General features: G+C 35.5%; 1 protein-coding gene across 1 annotated transcript in view; it reads left to right on the top strand.

The window, feature by feature from the left end:
• xpr1a (xenotropic and polytropic retrovirus receptor 1a) overlaps positions 1–27,545 on the top strand; it is a 131,506-nt gene that overhangs the window by 90,034 nt on the left and 13,927 nt on the right. The window contains exons 4-11 of the mRNA NM_001245100.1: positions 7,201–7,421; positions 8,962–9,111; positions 9,266–9,349; positions 10,077–10,158; positions 12,779–12,966; positions 13,066–13,245; positions 21,236–21,404; positions 23,087–23,281. Coding sequence (NP_001232029.1) covers positions 7,201–7,421; positions 8,962–9,111; positions 9,266–9,349; positions 10,077–10,158; positions 12,779–12,966; positions 13,066–13,245; positions 21,236–21,404; positions 23,087–23,281 — 1,269 coding nt within the window. The remainder of the gene's footprint in view (positions 1–7,200; positions 7,422–8,961; positions 9,112–9,265; positions 9,350–10,076; positions 10,159–12,778; positions 12,967–13,065; positions 13,246–21,235; positions 21,405–23,086; positions 23,282–27,545) is intronic.

Here is a 27,545-nt window from a genome sequence, read left to right as displayed (position 1 = left end):
TGTGGCTACGTTCATTTGAATTCAGCAATTTATTTTTTTAAACTAATTAATTCAACTAAAAAGTATCTCTCTTTACATTTTTAAAAAAAAGTAACTCAAACATTATTACTTATTTTTTTTTAATGCATTACTTGTTACTTAGAAAAGTAATATTATTACAGAACTCAAGTAACTTGTAATCGGTTGCCCCCAACACTGGTCAGCACCTCATTAACTTTTAGCTTGTCTTAATGAAAATCAAGCATCTAATTGTACACTGGTTGTATACAATTCAGATGAGCAAGTTGGCAGATGGGCAATGTCATTAAAAAATAAAGTTAACCCACTATTTTCTAATTGTGATCAGAAAGAAGGAAATGCTGATATTATTTGAGCTTGGTTTTGCACTGTGTCTTATATTCGGAGCATCTTTATTGTTGATATTTTTTGGTTATTTACCTATAGTAGTGTGAATCAATGGGTCGTAGTTAGCAATGTAGATCTTCTGTGAAGGAGGAGTTTAGTCACAATATAGGTTGTTTTCACATGACGTCACTAATGACCCACAAAATTCAGATGGAGTGCAGGAAGTGATTCTTCTACATAGGAATCGTTATCAGAACACCAAAATGATTCTGTTTTATGATGTCTATAAATGTTTAAATCATCCAAAATAAGAAATGTCGAATGGCTTTTATAGACTTCCAAACGATTTTGCTCATAAACAGAGGAAAGTTAAAGAAACGGTCTGAAAAACGGAAGAAAGGCAACATGTAATAAAGATTTGTTCAATAAATCCATGTGTACAAACTTTTTTGAACACAATAATTAGTTTGACAGCACTGATAAAGATTATATACTGGCCTAGCTTTGTGTATAAATATGTTAATGTGTTTTATAAATATCAGATACAAACACCACCACACTCCAGGAGAATATAAATAACATACCCTGCCATGTCATGGCTGTAATAAAATCTCGGTCTTGTTTTGCAATAATCCATTTCTTTACTCGCGTTTTGTTGGAATAAACAACCGTAACTTTGACATTGAGGTGTTAATAATTGTTGATGGTAAGTTCATCGATAGAACAAAAAAGAAATGCAACAAAACTATATGGTTACTATTGAGGAGCACTTTTCCCCCGTACAAAAATAAATAAACAATAATGTACTGTAGACTATGCGTTTACACGTTTGTATGCTTTCATCTGTTATTTTATGATGCCTGGGGATTACATGAGGGAAAAACAATAGTAATTTATAATAAACATGTTTTTGAACCACATAGTAAAGTGGATAATGTGTACAACTCTTTGTTAATGAATGCTACATAATACTCTTGCATAGTAAACTGAAAAACTGTAATAAATAACATTAGTGTAAACTGTGGTGCACTGTGATTATAGAAAACTGAAGCCTGTTGAATAATTTGTTTATTACTACAGTTGTGTTTTACCACAGCAACAAGTTAATTAATAGGAGAGTTTATTTCAAGTAATTATCTATAACATGCTTCCAAACACTAAAGTAATTATCTATAGTATCCTTTCATGTAACGTAGCTTATACAGTATCTATCACCTTGATGACAGGCAAATATGTTTTAGTTTAGTTGAAAACTCTGCCCTCTTCATGATATAAGGATCATGTCCAACATATGTGCTTATTTTCTGTTTATTTCTCCTTTGAAATATGGTATAATTCGCAAAAATACAGACTTTCCTCAGTGTCTCCCATTTAGTTTTTTTACTTCCTGCCCTCCATCTGAATTTCGCGCGTGATTGAACCACGTGATTGCATCATAAAGGTACACAATGATACCAATATGTAATTTTTGCTATAAAAAAAGAAAAGCTTTTCGAATTATTTGAGTTCTGAAGCTTACAAGATGTTTTTATCATACAATGACCTTTCATATGTCCTTATGGAATTTCTTGACAGTTCTTGACCCCTTTAATTCAGTTTATGATATGGTTTAATCTTTTTATCCTGCAGTTGTCACTGAAAATCATTCAGTCCCTCTGTGATGCAAGTTTAACAGACAGACCAAAATAAACTGTAATTGAGTCCCTCTGCCAAAGAAAGCTGGCATAAACACTAGGATGCTTTTTCCACAAAGTCAAAATACGATAAAGTCTCCTTCTCTTAAAAGGAAAGATGTCAGAAAACATAAATACTAACTTTGTAAATGCTCTGTAATTGAATTCTTCAGATCATGTTGCAAAATCAGTCCGCTTTTCATGGTTTATTTACTGCTATGCAAGATATCATATTTGATGCCCTTTAGAAATTAGATATAGAATCACATCACATTAGGATAGCAGCCACTGTTACCAACCGTATAACTAATTCTGTCTAGTTGACCCAGACAGTGTTTTGGCTGAGACCTCTGGCCTCCTCTTATGAACAGGATAGCTTGTAAACCTTGCAGTCTTTGTCCCAGAGGATGAGATCTGCTAAGCACATAAATTTTTCGCACCATCTTATTCACGTTCAGCCTGCAAAGCACAGATCTTAGTCAGACTATAGAGACTATTATAGTCTGACCGGACACCATATATAAACTGACATGAAAGAGCCGGGTTGTGGCATTCATTCGATATGCTGAGTGCTATTTTGAGGTCACATCTTCTGTTCACAGCCAGTGTTTTTTTCTGGATGTGCCCTATAAAGTCAGCACCTAACATTAACACTATTTAGTGTTTTTTTCTGTCCAAAATTAAAGTTTAAAATAAGGAAATAAATCTGACATTATGTTTAAAAAGATGAACTTTTTCGCTAATCTATTTACGGATTTCTTTTGTGGTTTAATCAAAAATTATTATTTATAATATTAACAAATTTGTGTTATTAGGAGTGTCAGGAATTAAGGTTTCCTATGGAATTGTAAAAACACTGTCACTTTGTTAACTATATAAACAAAAATGTAATAATATATATTTAATAATTGAGAATCGTATCTTTTATAACCATATCAAAAATTTGGGGTCAGATTTTTTTTTCATGTTTCTTTTTAAGGAAATTATTCTGGTTGTCAAGGCTACATTTATTAAATGTAAAAAGATTGTTAAATTGTTAAATATTTATAAAAAAAATTCAAATAACTTATTATACGTAGTTTCAAATAAAATTATTACTCCAGTCATTATTGCTTATATTACTATTAATAATAATAATAATAATAATAATAATAATAATAATAATAATAATAATAACAATAAAAAAAATAACTAATTAATATTAGAGTAATTTCTGAAAGATCATGTGACTGGAGTAATAAAGCTAAAAATGTATATTTAAAATCACTGGAATTAATTATGAAATAAAATTATAAACAACTTTTGAACAGTTATTTTATAGCGCAATAACAATTATATATACATATTATTAGCCCCCTTTGTATATTTTTCCTTTTAAAACATTTTCCAAGTCGTGTTTAACAAATTCAGGAAATGTTCACAGTATGTCTGATAATATTTTTTCTTTCTGGAGAAGGTCTTATTTGTTTTATTTCGACTAAAATAAAAGCAGATTTTAATTTTTTAAAAACCATTTTAGGGACAAAATTATTAGCCCCTTTAAGCTAAATTTTTTTCGACTGTCTACAGAACAAACCATAGATGTACAAGAACTTGCCTAATTACCCTAACCTGCCGAGTTAACCTAATTAACCTAGTTAAGTCTTTAAATGTCACTTTAAGCTGTGAAGTGCTAGAAGTGTCTTGAAAAATATCTGGTAAAATATTATTTACTGTCATCATGGCAAAGATAAATTAAATCAGTTATTAGAAATAAGTTATTAAAACTATTATGTTTAGAAATGTGTTGAAAAAAATCTTCTCTCCGTTAAACAGAAATTGGGGGAAAAAATAAAAAGGGCGGCTAATATTTCATGGGGGCTAATAATTCTGAATGCAACTGTAAATATTTTTGTGTTGGTGTAAAAATTAATCAGTATTTATTGATGGATCATAATGTATTTAATGGAAAACAATAACAATTAAGACACATAATTACTTAATGAATTATCAGCAAACGAGTCACGAATCACAGGATTGTCAGTTTACAGATTTTTACTGTAAATTATAAGATTACTTTATTATTCTGAAAATGCTACATTTTTATGTAAAATTACATTCAGTTTTTGGTTCATTCTTGAGAGTTTTGACATAAACCCAAAAATAAAGCCATTTTTTCCATAACAATTACAGCATTTTACAGTTAAATTATTCATAATTCTTTACAGTTTTGTTTAATGTTTGGTCTAGTGAAAGTATTTGCAGTGCTTATAGATTGCCTTGAGAAAGTCAAAACTTTTCGGCAGAAAAAGTTGGACTTTTAGAGTTCTTGAGGTGTTCGCTCTCCTTCATTCTGCATTTTCTCCTGGGGCCTCATGTACGAAGACTTGCGTGGAAATCTTACTAAAACATTGCGTACGCACAAAGCTGTAAATGTGCGTACGCAGAAAAAAATTCAGATGTATGAAACACTGCGTACGCCGAATCTCACGCATATTCTTTTGTACATCCGAATGAACGTGAAACTGAGCGCAACATGCACGAGCGCAAAACCCCTCCCTGCCTCCTCCCCCGTATGAATATGCTAATGACTATGCTAATGGAAAAACCCAACGAAAAAGCAACGGCAAATTCAAACAAAAAGAGAAACTTTGAACAGAATGTGAATTGGAGGTGCTGCTTTCGGAGGTAGAACGGAGAAAAGCGGTGTTATTTGCAAGTTTGTTCTCCGGAATTAACAACAAAAGAAAAAAATAGAGTGGGAGAGTTTAGCTGATACGGTTAACACAGTTGGGTCTGAACATCGCACTGAGTGCATTTAAAAAAGAAATAGTGTGGTTTATATCTGTAAACTGTTGCAGCACCCTTAGCAGTCTCAGTGGCGCACCTCATAAGAAGCATATGATCATATACTGACTCGTTCGAGCACAAACTCGGTTCGAATCCAGCGTCTGATGAATTCTTTCTTCTTTTTTTCCCGCTACATATCAGATTTTGCCCACTATTTATCACGAGAAAGACAAGTAGGAATCATTAATAAGTTTGTGCATCATATTTTATTTGCACATTTATTGAATGGAAATGTTTCTGATTCACGCATGCAAATTTATCTTCAGATAGTGTCTTTATAGCAATGTGTGTGCAGTAGATAGCTCAGATTACATTGGGAAAACAGGCGACCGCTGCAAATTGTGCTTTAATGTTTAGCTGGTCAACTGTATGGTATGGAAATCTTACATACCTACTATATGAACCCAGTGGCGTAGCGCAAAATGCGGAGGCCCCCCTGCAGGGATCGCTGACGGGGCCCCCTGATGAGGGGGGGGGGGGGGGATTGGATACGTCATACGTCAATTTGCATATCACTGACGTCATCACGTTCTACCGTTTCTGTTTAACAGCCTATGGTTAATAAAGGGGTATTTAAATTGCACTACATATAAGCATGTTTATTTAACTAAATTTATTGCTGTTTGAATACAGTATATCATTATAGATGTGTAACGTTAGTGAATGTGCAGTAATCTCTCATATGAAATAAACTTAGACAAGTTCAGAAACTGTCACTAAAATATCTGTGATTGTGAACAAGAAAAGAATAAACGGTCCAATTGAATTGTTAAAATAAAGTAGAAGTAGATCGGTTTGACTGTACAAGGGTAAAACCTTCACACTGCCTGTGCTAAATCATTTGTCGTCGGTACGCAGAGGGGTGATCTGCTCTCGAGCTGCAGGTGGGAGAGGCTGCTGTACGAGGACTGACTGGGCCGCCTGTCAGTGCTGTGAGGCGGGGGAGGGGCCGGCGGCATCACACGCAGCTCGTTGAGAAGAGTAGGGACGGTACAGTATGGACAAATGACAGTCTAAAAAAATCTTCAATAACACACAAAAAAGTCGCTAGATTTGTCGATAGGGGGGTCTGAAAAGTCGCTAAATCTAGTGACAAAGTCGCTAAGTTGGCAACATTGGCGGCAAGCAATCAGAATGAAGTAGTCCACCGCTTGAGAGGTGTTTAGAGAACACAGACGTGTGAACTTTGGTTCCGACCACAGTTGTTCCCAACAGTTTATTGAAAATCGCGACGACGCGGGGCCCCCTAATTACGCGGGGCCCCCCCGCGGTGCGTGCCCTGCGGGCCCGTCCGCTACGCCACTGTATGAACCCGTCTCATACAGCTGCCATTGCAAGGCTCAGACACTTTGTAGAGAAGAATTTAACACAACTGCCTCTAGGAGTCGCCAATGGAAATAAAACAGACACGCACAAAAAATGTGCGTACGCCTGCCAGAAAGCTGCCGTGAAGGTGCGCACATTCCCACGTTCAGTTCATTGTTAGTAAATCCAAACGTGAGCGATTCTGAGCGTGAAACCTGGCGTACGCAAAGTTTTTGTGCGTACGCAGCGTTGATACATGAGGCCCCTGGTGTTTCTCTGAGGCTCATAACCCAAATGCCAGCAGTGCTCTCAGTGTTTAAATGTCTGCTGAACCTAATACTCGTTTCCTTCCTCTGAAACTGATCAGGGTCCTGTTCACCAAACTGTGCTGGGACGCAGGCCAGAGCAGATAATGCAGTCTGAGAGATCGCCCTTACAGGAAGACGCTCATCTCTGACAGGAAATCTGTCTGATGAGCAGAATAAGCCATTTATTCATCCGGCAAAATAGATTCTGATGCATTTCATTGTAGGGTTGCAAGCCAAGCTGCCTTTACGCCTCTCATTAGACAGCTTCAACATGTTTTAAGATCATAATTTTCCTTTCTAATTTTTACACAGGATTTTCTGCTTTCTCTTAAAAATCATCACACGATTCATTCATTTTCTTATCGGCTTATTAATCAGGGGTCGCCACAGTGGACTGAACCACCAACTTATCCTGCACATGTTTTACGCAGCAGATACCCTTCCAGCTGCAACCCATCACTAGGAAACACCCACACACTCTTGGACACACTCTCATACACCACGGCCAATTTAGCTTATTTAATTCACCTGTACCGCATGTCTTTGGACTTGCATGGGAGAACAAGCAAACTCCACACAGAAATGCAAACTGACCGAACCAGGGCTCAAACCAGCAACCTTCTTGCTGTGAGATGATTGTGCTACCCACTGCGCCGCCATGCTGCCCTTAAAAATCATCATATGAGATAAAACAATAATTGTCTATAAATCTCAAATGCTATTTACATCTTCTGTTTCAGAGAAACTGGCCGAGGCACAGCGACGGTTTGCTACTTTGCAGAATGAGTTGCAGACGTCTCTTGATGCTCAGCGGGAGAGCAACGCTCCAGCCCTGCGCAGTCGCCGCAAAACTGTGCTCCCACTGTCCAACAAGGAGCGCAACAAACATCGTAACATCAAAGACCTGCAGCTGGCCTTCAGCGAGTTCTACCTCAGCCTTATCCTCCTGCAGAACTACCAGGTCTGAGATTAGACATGTTTCATGTTGATGTTTGTCTGATGTTGTCCTCCCACTTTGTTTTCTGGACCTTTTTCCCTTGGCTTTTATTTGTATATTTTTTCTTCTACTACTTTTTCTTCTTTGCCAACACTAGAATTTTACATTAAAAGAATGACATTAACATTAGTGTAAGTTTATTTTTATTTAATTATTATTTTAATAATTATTACTTTTTGGACTGAATATAAATATGTTATTCTACAAAAAATTGGGGAAATAATAAATAATAAAAAGATATTACCAAAACCTCCCCTGTAAAAACTTTATTTTTGACCTTTACTGTGTCAAAAAATCAATTTTTTATTGAACCTGGCTTAATTTAATGTTCAGATTTTTGAGCTAGACTTGTATTTACTGCAAATATATTATGACTGTAGTGTCATAAGCAGTTGAAGCCAATTACCAGTAAGGGTCATGTCTAGTAATTATACCAAAGATATTAAACAGGCCTCTAAGGTCCTGTTGGGCTATAGACACGATTGTTTTGTTGCCTTCAAACATTGACATTGTTTACCAGAATTTGCAATTTTCCTTATTTTAATGTAAGATTTTAACTCTTCTAAAACATAAAAGTACCATAATATGTTTGCAGATAATTAAGAAACATGCTAAGTGAACATTCTTGTTTATCTAAAAAAAATGCTGAAGTCAGATATTCTGCTTTGATGTGTTTTCCATGCCAGAACGGCAGTCTTTGTTTTGGTAACTTTAACTTGCCCAATGCCAGTTTAGCCAATTATATTTCAGCACCCCGGGTTGCCTGCAAATATTTCAGGAGATTTGCAGTGATAAGCAATTATGTTGTTTGCATCAAATGAAACACGACAGAAATTTAAATACAGCCTTCAGAAGCACAGGATATCACTCAATCATGAAATAGTAAGGTTTATAATCTAATTAATACATATTAAACCTCTTTAACAGCATTTAATGTACACGCTCAATCACTGATATGTGTTTAGTTCTAAAGTTTAAATTCAAAGGGTTTATTTTATTTTCAAGATCTGAGGTGAACTATCTGCTGCTGCTTTCAGTAGTATGGCAATAAATGTTCTGTAAAATGACATTTAAACTCACATTGTTAGCATTTAACACTAAATAAAGCACATGAGGTGTACCTGAGGTGATTAATGTCAGTTTATCTTGTTGTTCAGCTACAAGAAATAGAAGCCGTTCCTAATATATCATTTCGAGTTGTTGGTTAGAACAAAATCTCTTTTTAAAATGTAAAATATTCCTTCTATCAGGAGCCGTTGCTTTTATTTAGACCACAGTTTAAATCACTCTCTCCTGTTCTCAATCTGGCAACCTGCATTTGTGTTTGTTTTGATCCAAGAGTGCAAAACCTAGTTTAACCACTGGGTGTCAAACTTACATACTGGACCTTTAACCACCTTTAATCAGTGGAGAAGTATGATGATAACAATTGTTTTATTTTTCTAGCGTATAACCTTCTATGAAGTTCATTTATAGTTCAAAAATCTTAATTCTCTATTGACAGAATCTGAACTTCACCGGGTTCCGCAAGATCCTGAAGAAGCATGATAAGATTCTGGACACTCCACGTGGAGCCGACTGGCGTGTGGCTCATGTGGAAGTGGCTCCGTTCTACACCTGTAAGAAGATCACACAGCTCATTTCCGAGACCGAGGTACAGAGTCCATGATTACTTCACTGACTTTCTGCACTAATGATGATCAGATCGTACTGTACACTCCTGTAGCTGCTCAAAGCCAGAAATATATTGGAGCTTTAGGGCAGAAATGGCTGAAGTAAATGATGGTGACTGACCTCTGTGTATGCAGGCTCTGGTGACCACTGAGCTGGAGGGAGGAGACCGTCAGAAGGCCATGAAGAGGCTGAGGGTTCCTCCTCTGGGAGCAGCACAGGTCAGAAAGAAGCTCACTAAATACACACTGCAACTTTCAGCAAAGATTTGTAATGTATTATATTCACTATCAACTCTTTAGAGTAACAGAAAAAATGTTTTAGTTGACCCATACATTACATTTTATTTTGTTATTAACATTTAAACCTTTAAACATTTTATTTAATTTAATATTGGATGAATCAAAGCTGTTTTATATACTAATGTGGCTTTAATATGTGTATTATTTTAATGAGGAATGCCAGCATGGAAAGCAGCAATTATGCAGGCTGAAAAAAAAAACAATATCAAACCTATATCTGCAGTGTTATTTTCATGCAGTACTTTTAGTTCTAGGTCAATGGCAGTTGTATAAGTCTTCAGGAATAGTATAATGCATAAGCAGAGTGGGTGGAGAGATTCACCTGTGCCTGGAACATCATGTACGACAACCTGCATACATTTGCCTGACACTGTCTCTTTGCATAACACATTACAACACAAACTTTATGTTAAACATGAGGCTTATCTAACTGATTATTTAAAAAAGGGATCATTGAGTTGCCATGACTTATCAAATTAAAACATCAATATATTATCAGTTACCTATGTAAATGCTCAAACAAAGTTTTCAGTTTTATTTTTGTACCATGAATCATATAAAAGCTAAAATGCATTCCTTGTGTTCCTGAATTTTGTAAGTTACTAGAATAACAACTAGAGTGACCAAGTGTATTTTTCTTGCTCAGCCTGCACCTGCATGGACCACCTTTCGTGTGGGACTGTATTGTGGTGTCTTCATTGTCCTGGCTGTCGCCTTCGTCCTTACTGGTACAGTTTTCTTTATCACCCTACACATTTACTCCATATGAAACTAGATAAACACATCTTATTAGGTGTATAAATTCCAGAATTGTTGCTAATATAAGGTTGAAGAAAATGCATTAACCCTCCTGTGATTTTTTTTTCTTTTTCAAAAAATTCCCAAGTGATGTTTAACAGCAAGAAAAGGTTTCACGTTATTTTCTATTATATATTTCTTCTGGAGAAAGTCTTTTTTGTTGTTGTGTGGTTGGAATTTAAAAAAAATCGTTTTTAAAAATTACTAATGTCAAAACTATTGGTAATTATTTTTTCGGTTGAAGAACAAACCACTGTTGTCCATTGAGTTGCCTAATTAACCAATCTTGGGTAATTTACCTAGTTCAGGGGTTCCCAAACATTTCAACTTGTGACCCCCAAAATAACAATTCCAGTGACTAGCAAAACCCCACTATCCTTGGAGGTGGTTATAAACATACAAACATTGCACACAACAGTCTCCACACACCAGTAGGAACTATATAAATGAGCTTAATGACAACACAAAAAAACAGTCTAACAATCAGGGATGGGCAGTATTTTTTTATACATGTATTTCAAGTACATATTTCAAATACAAAAAAAATTATGGTAATTTGTATTTGATAGGGCTGATGAAAATTAAATATAATATTTGTATCAAAATACTTTAGTGATTTGTATTTTTGTAGTTTTAAAATACTGTAAAATACTAAGTCATACTAAGTATACATGATGTCATCATAAATAAGCCGCCTCTGATTGGTGCTTTCTCAGTTGTTTGCCTTACCTTGAGATCAGAACAAAAAATATATTTATATTGAAGAAGGTGGTCAGTGCTTGGAGTATGGAAGGAAATTATGCATCACATCATGGCGATACCTACATTACTTCACTGGCTGTTTAAATTTACAATATAGAGTTAAATTAGTTAATGAAGAAGAAAGATGTCTGCCTAAAGATGTCACAGTGGGACAATATATGAAGCACTAATATTTAATAATACAGCAATTCAGTCTAAACAGCCTAGCCAAAAACACCTGACTCAGGTTATACGGCATCAGCAGTATATGAAGAGATTATATTTGCAAATTATGATGACTCCATTTTTAGTGATTTTGAGGTATCATGTTTTTATATAAATTGGAAATTATATGGAACGTTTTTAGTTTTCAGAAATCATATTGAATAGGCAAATTGCAAAAAAAAATTTTAATTAAAAATTCTGTGAAAAAAAATAATTTAAAAATGAAAGTCATCATATATCATTCTTTTAAAACATAAGACTGTTAACAGGTTAAATAATCATTATACAAAGATTATATCAATTTTACCGGCCACACAATATTGGGAACATAATCAACAGATATAGTACTGATTTCTAACTCATTATCTGCATTAAACAGGGCTTTCTGTATGAGATTTGTACAAAAAATTATACTAAATTGATAATAATAAAGTAACAAGTAAATAATGTATAGATATCTAGTCATGTACAGTAAGAGTAAAAGTAAATGAGGTGGCAGAGAATCTACTAAAACTTGCTCAGAGAAAATCTGTTGCTATCAAATTTGGACTTGATTTAATAGGCCTATTCATGGACAATTTGCAAAGAAGGTTTATGCTTACTTGTAAAAGTTTTTTTTTGTAGTAAAACTGCACAAAAATACAGTATTTTAGTTTGATACATTTGTGGCTGCTTTATTTTGTAGTTTATTTTGACACACCTATAATTGAGGTGTTTGGTATTTTATTTTAAAATACATTTCAATGTATTTTTGCCCATCACTGCTAACAACCATATAATTTTTTATAGTCATTTTTCAATTGTTTAATTTAATATTAACCTCTTTTAATGAGAATGGTGGGCGCAATGTTTACAGCACAAGACTATTCCTGGTTTAATTTTAAAGTCTGCCACTTGGAGATAATCCTCAATGTTAAGTCGTGGCCTTTTGTTTTTAATATACATGAGTGCCATAAGGTGTCAAAGTTTAACAATGTGCCGTAAAATCAATCTGCTTCAACTTACACTATTGCTTTGTCATTATTCTTGCATAATAACCTCAGGGGTCGCAATCCAATGGAAAAAGAATTTAAAAAGCTGATGGATTTTTATTTACATGTTAATTTTTATGTAACTATTAAATGCTATTTTTATCTGCTGCAGGTTATGTTTAAAATATGGTAATTCTAGTAGTTTAATAACATGATGATATTTTTTTTTTTTGGAATCATAAAGTATTTAATGGATAACAAGAACTATCAAGACACATAATTACTTAAAATATTATCAGCAAATGTGTCAAATTACGATGTAGTCAGTTTACAGATGTTCACTGTCATTGCACTTTTAGCTGAGAACTAATGTCTTGCAAAATAACTAGTAGAATATTATATACTGTCATCATGGCTATTATGGCTTAAAGCTTTTATGTTTAATAAAAGTGGTTAAAAAATCTTCTCTTCATTAAACCAAATATTTGAAAAAGAAAAACATTTCCACAGGAGGGTTAATAACTTTGCCTTCAACTGTTTGTCTCATATTGCAATAATAATAATTCGCTGATTTGTCGATAATCCAGCTGTGTGACTGATTCTTCCCTCTCAGGTGCTTTTTTCGTTCGTAAGCAGAACATCTGGCCACTGGTGCGCATCTACCGTGGAGGCTTCCTGCTCGTTCAGTTTCTCTTCCTCTTGGGGATCAACACTTATGGCTGGAGGCAGGCGGGTGTCAATCATGTGCTGATATTTGAGCTGAATCCTCGAAACAATCTTTCACATCAGCATCTGTTTGAGGTGAGACACAACACTGTATTTCAACAGACCAAATAGCCTGAAGGGAAAGGAAAATATCCAGATTTAGTATCTGATCATTTGTCCTCTCTCTCGCTGTAGATCGCAGGGTTTTTGGGGGTGTTGTGGTGTCTCAGCATCCTGTCCTGTCTGTTTGCTGACTACACTTGGCTGCCTATGCAGGCCAATCCCCTCATCCTCTACGGCTTCATGCTGCTGTTCCTCATCAACCCCTTCAAAACCGCCTACTACAAATCCCGATTCTGGCTCATCAAACTGCTGGTAAGAGACAGGAATTCACTGCAGATGATTTAAAAACCTTTCCACTTCAACTAAAATGATGGTAATTAGAAATCTGGGCCACAAGGGCTATTTCAAGTTGTTTTAGGCTCCATTTGACAAGTGTCTGCTATTTTGACAAAAACTCTCATGGGATTTTTTTTAATAACAAATGCTGGTACCTTTACTTGTTGAAACTAATTATGAATGAAGAAATGCCACCAAAACATCTAGTATGTGGTAGCATATTCCTATATTAATGAATCATTAAATCATTCATGGGCAACTCTGTGGCGCAGCAGGTAATGCTGTCGCCTCACAGCAAGAAGGTCGCTGGTTCATGCCTCGGCTGGGGCAGTTGGCATTTCTGTGTGGAGTTTGCATGTTTTCTCCACGTTTGCGTGGGTTTCCTCCGGGTGCTCCAGTTTCCCCCACAGTCCAAAGACATGCTGTATAGGTGAATTGGGTAGGCTAAATTGTGCGTAGTGTATGTGAGTGAATGAATGTGAATGGATGTTTCACAGTGATGGGTTGCGGCTGGAAGGGCATGCGCTGTGTAGAAACATGCTGGATAAGTTGGCAGTTCAATCCACTGTGGTGACCCCAGATTAATAAAGGGACTAAGCCAAAAAGAAAATGAATGAATGAATGAATAAATGAATGAAACATTCATTCAAACAGTTTGTTTAAGAATAGACGATTGAATCATTGGCTCTTTCAAAAGAATATTGCACTCACAGATTTATATTCCAAAAAATGGTACTTTTGCTTGTACAATATTATTAAAATATAACATAAATATAAATCCTTAATCAAACCAAAAGTGCTTCGGGGGTATTTAATGTGCCAGTGCCCTTTGGGTAAGGGATTCCTAAAGATAAACATTGAAATTTTAAGTTCAAGGCATTCGAAAAGTATGTGAAAAAATTCAAAAGCCTTTATTATGGGGTGGATGAAGTAAAGTGTTGCCAAAACGCATAGGTGCTTTTCTATACAATCGTCATGTTAATAAAGGCTCTTTAATTTTTACACTTACTTTTCGAGTGCCTTGGACTTAAGATATCATTGTATAACATAAATATATTTTTAAAAAAATATTCAGCAATATATTTATTAACGTATAAGCTTATTAAATTAACTTCCATTATAATTTTTGACTGCATATATCATTGACTGCATATTAATAGGCTTCCTCTTACAGTGAATGCATTTGGATTAAAGTGAAGTTTTTGTAACTCATATATTGCTAAAACAATAATTACAATATTATAATAGACAAGAAATATTGCACACTCTTACCATCCCAATATGAAATTACTCCACTTCTAATTAAAATTTTTATGATTATTTTAATTGTTTTCTTAGAAATATTTATGATAAATTATTTAAGCTAAATTTAAGCTAAGACCAGTTTGCTTATTTTAGTTCTCATCCATCTCATATTCTCTTCATTCTCATATTTTGTATTAGTTTAATAGAAGTACCAATGTAACATACATTTATATGTTTGGGGTTATTTTATAAACAAACAAAAAACTACCACTCACACACATGCAAATTTCTCAGTATACACATAAAAAACTAACACTGATATTCATACAGACACACCCCTCATAATTATAGTTACAAATTTTTAATAAATCAGTCCTACAAACCCCAAAAGCAGGCTACAGGGAAAAGTGATAATTTTGTCCCAAGGGCAAACCTGAAAAAAATCTTTCAAAATATTCTGAATTTTACACCTCTCAAAGCCAAAATGGAAACCTGTTAACAAAGAATGATCGACTTTTAGCTAAAATGCCACAAAAGTTTTGCTAAAGTTTATGCTGTTTGAATAACATAGGACACATGTTGTAAACAATCCTAACACATCACTCAGATCTTTAGGATCAAATAAACTAGAGACTCCAAGTGTTCAGTCAAACAATACTGCACCCCTGGCTGCTGGAATCAGCTTCCAGAAAATGACCAGATGTGCTCCAACATTAGGCACATTCAAATCAAGACTGAAAACACATCTGTTTAGCTGTGCCTTTGCTGAATGGGAACTGTGCTATGTCCGACAGATCACACTATCATGTCTTTCTTTCTTTTTTTCATTCTTTTATAACCTGTTGTAATCTGTTAATCTTTTTAAAATTATTTTATTATTTGTTTTATTTTCTTATACTTGTCTCTTTTCCTGTTCTATTCCTGTTTATGCAAAGCACTTTGAATTACCACTGAGTATGAAATGTGCTATATAAATGAACTTGCCTTGCCTTAAACAACGAACGTGAAGATCCACATGTAGATTATTTAAAGAGAAATCGTGCAGGCAATGGTCAAAACTGCATAAAGATATACGTGGTGAAAATACAGGCAAAGGGTCAGACTAGGCGGCAAAGAATAAAAACAGTAAACAAGACAAAAATCAAAACAAAGCCAGATAAACAAGGGAAAACGCTGTAATGTTCATAAGAAGAAACAAACCTTACACCACCTGTAATGTGGGTGTAATCAGAGGGAATCAGGAACTAGTGTGTGTGCAAGATGCATCATGGTATTTGTAGTCCAGTTCAATGACAGATGTGTAGTTCTCCAGCAATCTGCAAGGCTTAGATTACTGGTGGTGATCATGACAGTTTGCATAAATACACATCGAAAACAATTTAATAAAATGAAAAAAAAAAAGACAATGTTCATAGGGATGCACATGGGATTGAACAGAAATCTTTTGAATCATAAAAAAAAAAAAAACATTTTCTGCCACCTTCCATGAATTTAAATGAATAAAAAACATGCAAAAAATGAATGCACAAAAAAAAACACTCCTGTTGCCCCTGCACCTCATGTATTCAGTTGTTTCAGTGAGGTCCGTGTGCGATTATGCGTGTGTCTCTGTGTTTGAGGCCCAGGGCAGTGAGGTGAGGGAAATAGATTGCGGCTCTATCTCTGCGGATGTGAAGCCTGTGCCTGTGCAATCATTATTGGGATGGAGCCATCAGCGCCGCCTGCCTCTGTCTCGCTGCCCTCCCCACATCTAATTGACCCCGACTGGAGCCTTATTCCTCAGAGCGCCTCAGACACACACACCCACACACACACTTCCGGTAGATTAAAACCGACACGTACTGATGGCCAAACAGTGGGTGGTTTTCTTCCCAGAGCTCAAACGCGCTGTCACAGTCCAGCTGAGCATCGCACATGCTGCTGCAACCTTCAAACGTACCTCACATCTAGAGCTGGATGTTTAAAAGAGCTTTTTACCTGTTTCATCAGGTAGAAATAACCGATCAGTGTTTGTGTGGGGAGAAATCGATTTTCACTGGCATTTGAGCCTCAGGAGTATGGTGGCATAGATCGGTGTAGTGCAAAACTGTGTCGCTGGGAAATGTCAGCACTGCCCTGAAGGCTGAGAGAGGTAGTTTCATTTCATTTCAGGGTAGTTTGCGTGTGACACAGAATATCATTAAAGCAAGAAAAGAAAAGCAATGTGACTCAAGGGCAACACTAATCATTCATTCATTCATTCATTTATATTCATTCAGTTGAATTTTATTCAATTTTTATACATTTTACTGTTGCTATTAATCCAACTGTTCATGAAATATTTTACATTAATTAAAAAACGCGCTTTTAGGAAGTAGTCCTTTTCACTTGGCTTTACAAAATCATTGTTGTACTGACCTCTGAACTCTGTAGATTAATAAAATTAATAATTAATGATAAATAGTCAGCATAAATGAGTACACCCCATTTTGAAAACTAGTAATTTGAATAATTTCCCGGTAAATATAGGTATGCGTTGGTGCATTTGAACAAAACAGATTTATTAGCAATATTTATTAAAATAATATTTTATTCACCAACCATCTTTAGAAATAGAAAGACAGTACATTTAAAGTCAAGCAAAATATTTACATATATAACTACAAAATTTCTACAAAATGTTAATATATTTATATTTTTAAATTTTTATTTAATATTTTTCTCTTACATATAAATTTGAGCTACTAATTTTTGGACCATTATTGTAAGTTATATTTTATGTAATCTAATGTATATGCACAAACAGGGCTTGATATTAACACCCGCTAAATGCAGGAAGATTTTAGCTGTAGCGGGTCAGAGAGCTGCTCCCACTAGCCACTTTGGCTGGTTGAAAATAATTTTTCAATTGTAGTTCATCGAGACGCAGCACAAAAAAGAGAGCAGGTGAATACTTTCATGTTTTGTGCTTTCGCTTTAACCATTTGAACAGATTATGAATGGGCCTAACGTTAACTGTGTGCACATAATCATACTTTATTATTAAACACAATGTTTTATACCTGCTTTCTTTTGTTTCCAGTTATTTTTTTTATTTATGGTTTAATAATCATCCTTTACATTAGCATTGCTTTAATAGGAGATTAAGGGCCTACTCACACTATGCCATCCGTACCGTGCCCAGGCCCGTTTCCCGGATCGTTTGAGAAGTGTGAGTGCGCTGAATCGGGCTCAAGCACGGTTCACTTGGCCGGCCCTGGCCCGGTTGGAAGAGGTGTGCCTGAGCGCGGTACACTTGGGCTTTGGCGCGATACGCTTGTGTGTGAGCAGCGAAACGCGCCAAAGCCCGAAACCGAAAGCGAGACGTGACTTTTAAGGGACTGTTTGATATGGATTTATTAATCATTCTTACTGTTCAGTGATCGCAAACTGCCGTAGTTTATTAAAGACGCAAACTCCTCACAGCACGCCAGCTGCGCGCCTTCAGCAGACCTCCTCATTCCTGCAGCACGAGAGCTTTGATTGTTTATGAGCGCCAAAAGTGGCGGATCTGTTCGGTAAAATATCTGACTGCGTGTCCCCACATCCCTAAGGACTGTTTGGCGAAATATTTGACTAAATGTCACTGCATAACAAACGACTGAAACGATATAACTAGAGAACTCTCCACTGTGCTGCTGAGTGAGAGACCGTATGGCAAGCCGTTTTAACATTTAAACCTTGTTCTGACTATCCATAAATATATTTAGAGATATAATTATATATTTTGACAAGTCATTATTATAATTCGACTTGTCAGAATGACAATTAGAGATATCTGCAATTACAATTGTACTAGTACGAAATCAGATTGGAGATATCTGCAAATATATTATGACTAGTCATATTCCTCCATTGACTTCCATTGAAAAATATTTGCAGATATCTCTGAGTTTTGACTCGTCAAAAATCCAATTTAAGATATCTGTAAACTGTAATTCGACTATTAGTAAATTAATTAGAGATATCTTCAAATATATTTGTAAATATCTCTAAATATTACGAATTAAAGACATCTCCAAATGTATGACTAGTAAAAACTCAGTTAGAGATATCTCTAATTACAATTGTGACTAGTCAAAACTAATTTAGAGATATCTGCAAATATTTTTCAATGGAAGTCAATGGAGGAATATGACTAGTCATAATATATTTGCAGATATCTCCAATCTGATTTCGTACTAGTACAATTGCAGATATCTCTAATTGTTATTCTGACTAGTCGAATTATAATTATGACTAGTCAAAATATAATTAGAGATATCTTTAAATATATTTATGGAGTCAGAACAAAGATTTAAATGCTAAAAAGGCTTGCCATAGAGAGCGCTTCTGAACAGCGCAGCAGCGATGACGTAAGCGTGCCGAGGCCCGATATGGTGTGAGCGCGGGCCGTCGGGGGAGACGGGAGGGGGGACAAGCGTGCTTTGGCCCGGTTCGAGGCAACTGTACCTAGTGTGAGTACGGCCTAACTTCCCATTCTTGTATAGTCAACTGGTAGTCTGGGACTAGGGATGTTCTGATCAGGTTTTTTGCCCTCAAATCTGAATCTGAGTCATTAAATATTGATTATCTATAGATGCCGAAAACTGATCCGATACTTCTATAATAAATAAAAACGTATGAAGAAGAGCAAAGAAACTGATCCAGGATGTTCCTTATTTTTTTATTTAGTCCACCTTATTTCAACATTCAATATCTCTGTTAACAAACAGAGCACTTTTGTGAGGTAGCTTAACAATCAAGTAATAAATAACATCAATTCTTCACTTTTAAATATCAGTGCAATAGTAAATCTAATATAAAAACAAAGAGGACCTCAACTAAAAATGCCCAGCAAGCAATCCCACGTTTACATATCTCACAGTTTGCTTTGGCAATGTTGTCATCATCAGCTTTATAATACCTCCAAACCCCAGACATACTCGCGCTTTCCACTTTAAGCTGCTTCTCTGTTCTACTTTGCCAGCATTTAACCAATAACTTCTATGCAACAAAGTGATGTCACGCTGCACTTGTTGCTGTTTCTGTGTGAAGTCAACAAAGAGATCTAACTCTGTGCCACTGCATAACTATTGTGTTATAAAATAATGAGAATATTTTATGCACAAATATAATATTGTAAATATCCTATACAAAATATTAATTTAAAATCTAGAGCACTGTATAATAGGGTCATTTAAAAATAGCTGTTGTCTAATATACTGTATGCCAAAAGGCCTATTATTCCTAATTAAACTCAGATCCTCACAAATTAAGGAGAGTACATGCAACGTGATTTTAAAGAAACGCATCAATCTGTAATGAGATCTGCCCATAGGTGGCGCTACAGCTGTAATATTCATCATTGATAGGCTTAATAAATGATACATAATATCCAATACGCCTTAAAGCACTTGAACCACAATAATTGCTGCTTGCAGATATGTTTATTGTTATGTCATCATCATTCTTGTCGTGTTTGCACCTTTACATATAACTCAGTTAAAGCTATTTTATTGGTGAGGTCAATGAACAGATATCTGTAGGGATAGTTTACAGATTGACCCAAAGAAAGACCAGTCTGGTAGATGAAGAAGAGCTGGAGTCAGAGATTTAAATAAATAAATATAGTTTATATATAAATCAAGTTTACTGAAGATAGTTTGCAGTTAAATCAGCAGAAGCCAGCTTCAACACTCGCAATGAGTTGCTAGGCCGCTCTGCTTACAATCACCAATCAATAACAATTATACTCTCACATAAAGTCATTAACTGCGTCATACATATAGGTGTTCTAACCTGATTGGTTAAAACACAGATAGACTAGGAAAATTTCCACGTGGGGTTCATGCGTACAATTCTGAACATTATCTTAAGCATAAACGTCAGACATCCCTTAGACTGATTAGAGCTGACTCCAGACCTGTGAAACGGATCAACAATCAAATAGAACACACACACATAAAGTATTATCTGTTTCTTATCCAAGGCTGAGTGTACTCTCAGCCGTCTTTATCAAAACTGGTTAAAAACCGGTAGAATCTACATTCAGGCAGTTATAATTTCTTACTACACAAAGTCTATCTTGAATAAAAGGTAGAATCACTTTAAAAGAATTAACCGTAAAAATAGCTAAATAGACATTTTAGACAGTATTAACTCGTAGAAATAACAATAGAAACTGCTTGCTTGCTTAAAATCCTCAGCCCTTAGTTTCACTCAAGGTCTCCGTGACCTCTGACCTAGTTGGGTGGCTTCTGAAAATAGTTATAAAGAGACTGGCAAATACACTGAACATTCTTATATTAAGCAATGTGTTAACTTATTCATTAATTAAAATCAATTCACAGTTAAATACTGAGAAACACGATGATGAAAAGGATAAACGTTGGTCCATGATGAAACTGATTGGAAAGCAGAAATCCGAATCCTTCATATCGCAGAACATTTGCCAAGAAAATCCCCATCGATTTGCCTTCATCCAGCTGAGCTTTCATTAAGGTTTACTGACTCATAGTGAGGACTCAGAGATGAGCTGTTAAAAAGCACCTTATCCTGAGAGATAAAGCCCTGTTCTCTGTTGTCCACAAAGATGACCAAAAATACTCTATACATATACTATATTTAGTATATATTATCATATAATTTCTAATATTTCAGTATAAATATGTGTCATTATGAATAATTCTGACTCACGTTTTCTGTGTTTGTGTTTTCTCAGTTCCGCGTGTTCACCGCCCCGTTCCACCGAGTGGAGTTTGCAGATTTCTGGCTGGCAGATCAGCTCAATTCTCTGGTCATTGTGTTGTCGGATCTGGAGTATCTGGTGTGTTACTACAGCATGGAGCTGCAGTGGGGAGAACGCAATGGATTACTGCCCGCCAAATTTGGTAATTAATTCAGAATGAAGATGTCCTGTGTTTTATTGACTAAGTAGTCCCGGTTTCAGCATTATATGTAATGACAGATGAATGGCCGGTTGTGATTAATTTGCTCTTGCACATGAATTAGGATTGCTCAAACAGTGTCAACACTGACTGGAGTTCTTCAGGTTCAATGGAGTCTGTCATGTGAAATGGACCAGCAAATTCGAAGCATCAGCGGCGCTCTAATGGTGCAGAAATGTGTCTCGCCAGCTCGAGACTATTACAAAATACAGAGAATGAAAAAGAAGGAAAGTGAGCGAAAGAGTGTTATGAAAAACAGGGCAACAGGGCTTTTTTTAGTTTGCCTGGCTTGATAAGGATATTTATCAAGCAAATATAAAAATATAAAAATTGGCGTAAACATTGTTTGGGAAAAAAATATAAAAATATTTCTTGATTAGTGTTGTTTTGTACATTTTCACACTACTTTTCACAATTGTCACACTAGGAGTCGGGTGAAAATAAAGGTGAGGTTCCAAATGCAGTTTATTAGCAGCTTAGGCAGGCAATAGTCAAACAGGAACACACAGTATCATGACGGTAATCCATTAGCACAGACAAAGAAGTCGGTGCAGGAGGCAAACAGGATAAACAAAGAAGCAAGGCAAGGATCTAAAGGCACGGTGACGCTCCATGTGCCAGCTTCAACACTTCCCAATTACTTTGAATGGGTGAAGTCCGACCGTGCAGAACTGCATTGTAGATCCGTCGGCGCCGCTTCAGTGATGTTGCTTGCTGCAGAAGTTGGGACTTTCTCAACTTTTCAAGCACCGACTGAATTGTCAGCCAATCATATCGCTGTATGCAAATACACCAGCTCAGACAGAAGCTGATTGCTGACTAATTTCATTGGCTGACGCTACTATGACAATTGTGTCAGTCCCAACTTCAGACACGCCCTCTGTCAAGTGTTGAAGCTGAAGCCCCGTGTGAATCAGTCGATGATTTGTTGATTTGTGTGCAATCAGGGAGAAAACTGAAACTGGTGTGTGTGTGAAGTGCATGATGGGATGTAAAGTCCATTTCTGTGTCAGATTTGTAGTTCCCCAGCGATCTGCATCTGCTAGAACACTGGTGATTGTGACATAAATTATAGTTTTATATTCCGAAACAATAAGCATTCATGAATAATATCTATGGTATAATAATAATAAAAATTTATAAAACAAAAATTAAGGTAATCTACTTTTTCTTCTTTTTTATGAATAATTATTGTTAAAATAATAATAATAATAATGTTATTATTTATATAATTTTTTTCTGAATAATCTTTTAATATTTAGTATATAAAATATATATATTGTATTTCTTTTTTAAATGATTGATGTTTATCATAATTAGGTAATTTTTATTATTATTAATAATAACAATAATGGTGTCATCCAGCTAAATTATATTATAATACCATTGTATAAACATTTTCATTTTATTAAACAAAATCCTAATAAAAACAATCCTAAACTATTATATAGGTTTTATATAACTATTATATATTATTATATTATATAACTATTATATAGTTAAATTATTAATATTATTATAAAAATGATCCAGTATATTGTGATTTAAAAATGACTGTAATAAATAATAAAATCTTGCTAATATCAACATGCATTTATCTCAAAATGTATCTGTCCCTGTGTCAGGTGATGAAAGGTGTAACAGCTTCTCGTATGGAGTACGAGCCATCATCCACTGTCTGCCTGCCTGGCTGCGCTTCGTTCAGTGTCTGCGACGTTATCGGGACACCAGGAGAGCCTTCCCTCACCTGGTGAATGCTGGGAAATACTCCACCACCTTCTTCGTGGTCACATTTGCAGCCCTTTACAGAACTCACAAAGGTAAAACAAACAAACGAAAAAAACAAAAACAAATGCATGCATTTAATAGATGCACTTTTAAAATGGGTAACACTTTAGTTTAGGTCCCAAGCCTTATATATAAAGGCTGTTGGGCAGTGTTGGGCCATCAGTGAGCATCTTTCAGGCGAGTTTGTTTGGTGTTTGCCTGGATAGAGTTTGTCTGATTCAGCAAGTAAAATCTGTGTCAGCTGTTGGAAAAGAGAACACTCTGCTTGGCTATTTAGCTATGAATCAGAGCAAGAAAACAAAACAGTTTTTTGACCACACTTTGTTATTGTTGTTCATTTATTATTTTGCTGGAAATTAGAAGTGAATTTAGAAATAGTTTTGAAACAAATCTTTGTGCTTAACAAACTAAATTAAATATGTAAGCTAATAGATGTCTTTAGTGGAGTGCGTGCGGTTTCCTTATCCACAAAAGTAAAGGAGTAAAGAAAAGAGTAAGAGTAAAGAGGCCGAATGGAGGAGGCTCATTCTTTGTCCTCGCGCTGCAGATGCTCTGTTTAACTGTTTCTCCTTAGTTTTTCTTCAGTTTTTTCACTTACAAAGTCCCCCATGTAAATAGCAAATGTGCCATGGCGTAATGCAACTGACTCTAATGGCTCTATTTTGACGATCCATGTGCAAAGTGCAAAGCGCAGGGCGCAAACGCATTCAGGACGTCTCAGAATCCACTTTTGCTATTGTAAGGATGGAAAAAAAACTGACAGGTGGGCAAATCTAAGCTTGTTTTTAATAAAACAAATATAAATATGGATATAATAAATAATAATGCTAATAATAATAACATTATACAACAGCAAATTGTCACGAATAAACTGAAAAAGCCCCCCGAGATGAAGAAGGCATGAAAGTGATTTTTAAATTTATGTAGGCTAGAAAATAAAATGTTCTGTAATATTTTAATCTTTTATATTTATATACTATATATATCCTTATTATATCCTATATATATCCTTAATATGGCGGTTTATTCCGCTGTGGCGACCCCGGATTAATAAAGGGACTAAGCCGACAAGAAAATGAATGAATGAATGAATGTCCTTAATATTTTTATTATTTTTCAAATGTAGATATTTGCGTATTGCTCTACATCTTGTGTGTATTAAGCAATGTTTAAGCGAGGTGCACAACTAACGCGCTCGGCGCTGGACAATAGACCGTCTTTGTTCTGGTCTATTGAAAAATCTATTATAGTTTCTCAAAATAGCAACGCGCCTCAGAACGCCTTCCTTTTTAGACCAGAACATAGGGGCGCACATATGAGCGCAAATGCATTTGCTTATTTAAACAGCGTGGCGCAAAACGTCAAAACCACTCTTGCGCCGAGCTGAAACTAGCAAACAACAATTGCGTCGCGCCTTGTAAAATGTATGATAAGGGCCCTATGGGTGCTTTCACACTAGCCCTTTGGTCCGCACCCGAGTTCGTTTGATGTCAAGAGTACGGTAGATTTATCTAGTGTGAACATGTCTTCTGAACTCGGGTGTGCACCTGTGAACCGTACCCAAGTCCGCCTGAAAGAGATTGTTCACGCGAACTCTGGTACGGTTTACTTCTGGTATGAATGCAAATAAAATAAAGCCAAAATAAAGAAACCAAATAAAGAAAGTGATGGGGGTTGGGCCTTTAGAATAGAAGTTCCCTCCAAACCAAAAAAGACAGTGTGAACACAAACCAACTGAGAAGGTGGCAAGGGGACAATAGAACTTGGGTACGGCCCAGGCAATTGAACCAAGTGTGAAAGCACCCTTAAAAGGAATGGGAGATGACACTCTGATTGGTGTAATGCATGTTATGCTCAAAATACAGTCATAACTCATTAAGAGAGTAAGCACAACCCTGTTAGACCATGCGCCGTATTTGTCTGCATATTTTTCTGTCCTTAAAATAGCAAAAGTGGATTCGGACACCACCTATCTTTGTGCCTCTTGGTAAAATAGAGCCCACAGTCAAAATAAGTCATGTCATATCCTGATAATGATTAAAATCATAATGTAGTGTCTGTTCTGAGAATTCAATCTATTAGTTTATAGAAATTGACAACATAGAAAGGACTATTTCTTTTTTACATTTTAAAGTAGATGCTCAAAAAATTCATACAGTATATGATTATTTTTCTCACTTTATTTAGAACTTCAGGATGAATATTTGATTTAGAAATAGATAATATAAATAAATATAAAACTCTTTCCAAAAAACAAAATGATAATTATTCCAATATAAAATATTGCTAAATAAATTGTCAAAATTAAACGTTGTAATTTTGAGCTTACAACTTTGTCACCATGCTGTTCTTCGTGTTTCTGCATGGTGGTGGTTTGTAAGATTGTGGTCATCCAAATGATGACTATTTTTCACCAAAAACATTGTGTTTTGCAACACAACAAAATAGATAATAGAGCACAATATATAAGGATAGGCTTTTGAGATCTACCCTAAGACACAGAAAGCATTGTTGTTTGTTGAGTTCAGTACAAAGAAAGCACCTGTGTGCCATTGTTTGCCTACAGACACATGAACAGCCAACAAAAGCATGTTTTGATAAAAGCAAAGAAGGAAAAAATGACCCTGAACTTGTCCTCGTCTGTCGGAGACTTGGTTCATATATTAACAACATTCATGTTTTATAATAGAGATATATTGCATTAAGGCATGGCCTTTAAAAGCTTTGTAGAAAACAAGTTTCCATTTAATTTGAGCATTAAAGAAGAAGCTGCTCTGCTTTATAAAAACTCATTTGTCTGCAAACACTACATTTCGCATTCAGTCACAGTAATCATCCTACACTGACTTCATATGAGCTCTTTAAAAGCACGCCATTAAGATTCCAGACATTTCCCTCTCATCTTCATCTACAATTACTATCTGATTATTCTGCCACTGAGACGCATCTGAAGTGCGAAGACTTGTGTCTGTCACTCTTTTCTTATCAGTCAGTCTCCATGCTTTCCCGTATCTCCTCAGAAAGACGACTTTAGCTTAAATCGATATCAAAGCACTTGCGGCTTTTCATTATTTATATACACCGGTTTCTGATTATTTCCCTTAAATGTCAGTGTTTAAATATCATGATTGCTGCATTTCACTTCAATTCTCCTCTTAGTGTCCAAATATTGCTGGATAGCCGTCTAGACTTTGTGTGTATCAGTGATATAGATGAAATCTGGACCGCAGCCCAGAGCATCTGCCTCATAGGAGTAAAAAAACATGGCAATCTCACCACGCATTTGATGCAGTCATTAGGACTGGCTCGAGGCGTTCCTGGCAGCGCTCCCGTTTAATATATGAGTGCATCAGAAATCACCTCCATCATTTGTGTCCTGATTGAAACTGATGTTCGCTGCTGAAAGCTGCCTGGATAAATGAGTCGGTGGATTCGATTTGCTTTGGCCTCCTTTCGTGTAAACTAATCCCAGAGGAATGCTACATGTCAGAGTATAATTAATGCTTAAATTAACATTAGTCATGACTTGAATATGTGTGTGAGATTTGATTGATTAGGCTGGTGTATGTTAGAGTTCAGGTTGATAGTCACAATCTTTTCTTCTGTTGTGACAAAATTGTTTGCTCTCCTGTGACAATTTTATTCTTTTTCAAATATTTCATTAACAGAGATATTTTAAATAAATATTAACAGAGCTATTTTTTTCAAGGCATTTTTAAAAATAATAGTTTTAATAACTCATTTTGAATAACTCATTTCTTTCGTCTTTGTCATGATGACAGTACATAATATTTGACTTATTTTCAAGATACTATTCAGCTTAAAGCTTAATTAGTTTAAGACAAATTCTGTTAATTAGGCAAGCTGTCTGACAATTGTGGCTTGTTCTGTAGCAAATCAAAAAAATTATATTCTTAAGGAGGCTAATAATATTGACCTTAATTTAATTATAATTGTTTTATTCCAGCCACCCTAAAAGAAATGATATTTCATCTAGAGGAAAAACATAATTGGAAAGCCTGAGAAAAAACTCCGTTAACATCCCTTAAGGTAATCAAAAATTGCTGCTTACATGATAGACTCTTAATCAGTATTATCTTAATCAGAAAAGCAGAGTTTCCCCCCTACATGCAACTTTTATAAAGCATCTGCTTCATGTTGGTGTGACAGAATCCTTGCTTGTAAAATACAGACATACTTTAGAATGCTTAGTTTAAGCCAATTTAAGGTACGCGATTGTGCATGTTGATGAATGTGAAGGGATCCCTCCCTCACCGGGTCTGCTGTACTGCGAGC

This window comes from Danio rerio, chromosome 8 (assembly GCF_049306965.1).
Source record: "Danio rerio strain Tuebingen ecotype United States chromosome 8, GRCz12tu, whole genome shotgun sequence".
Taxonomy (NCBI): Eukaryota; Metazoa; Chordata; class Actinopteri; order Cypriniformes; family Danionidae; genus Danio; species Danio rerio.
This window is presented reverse-complemented; position numbering and strand designations above follow the sequence as displayed.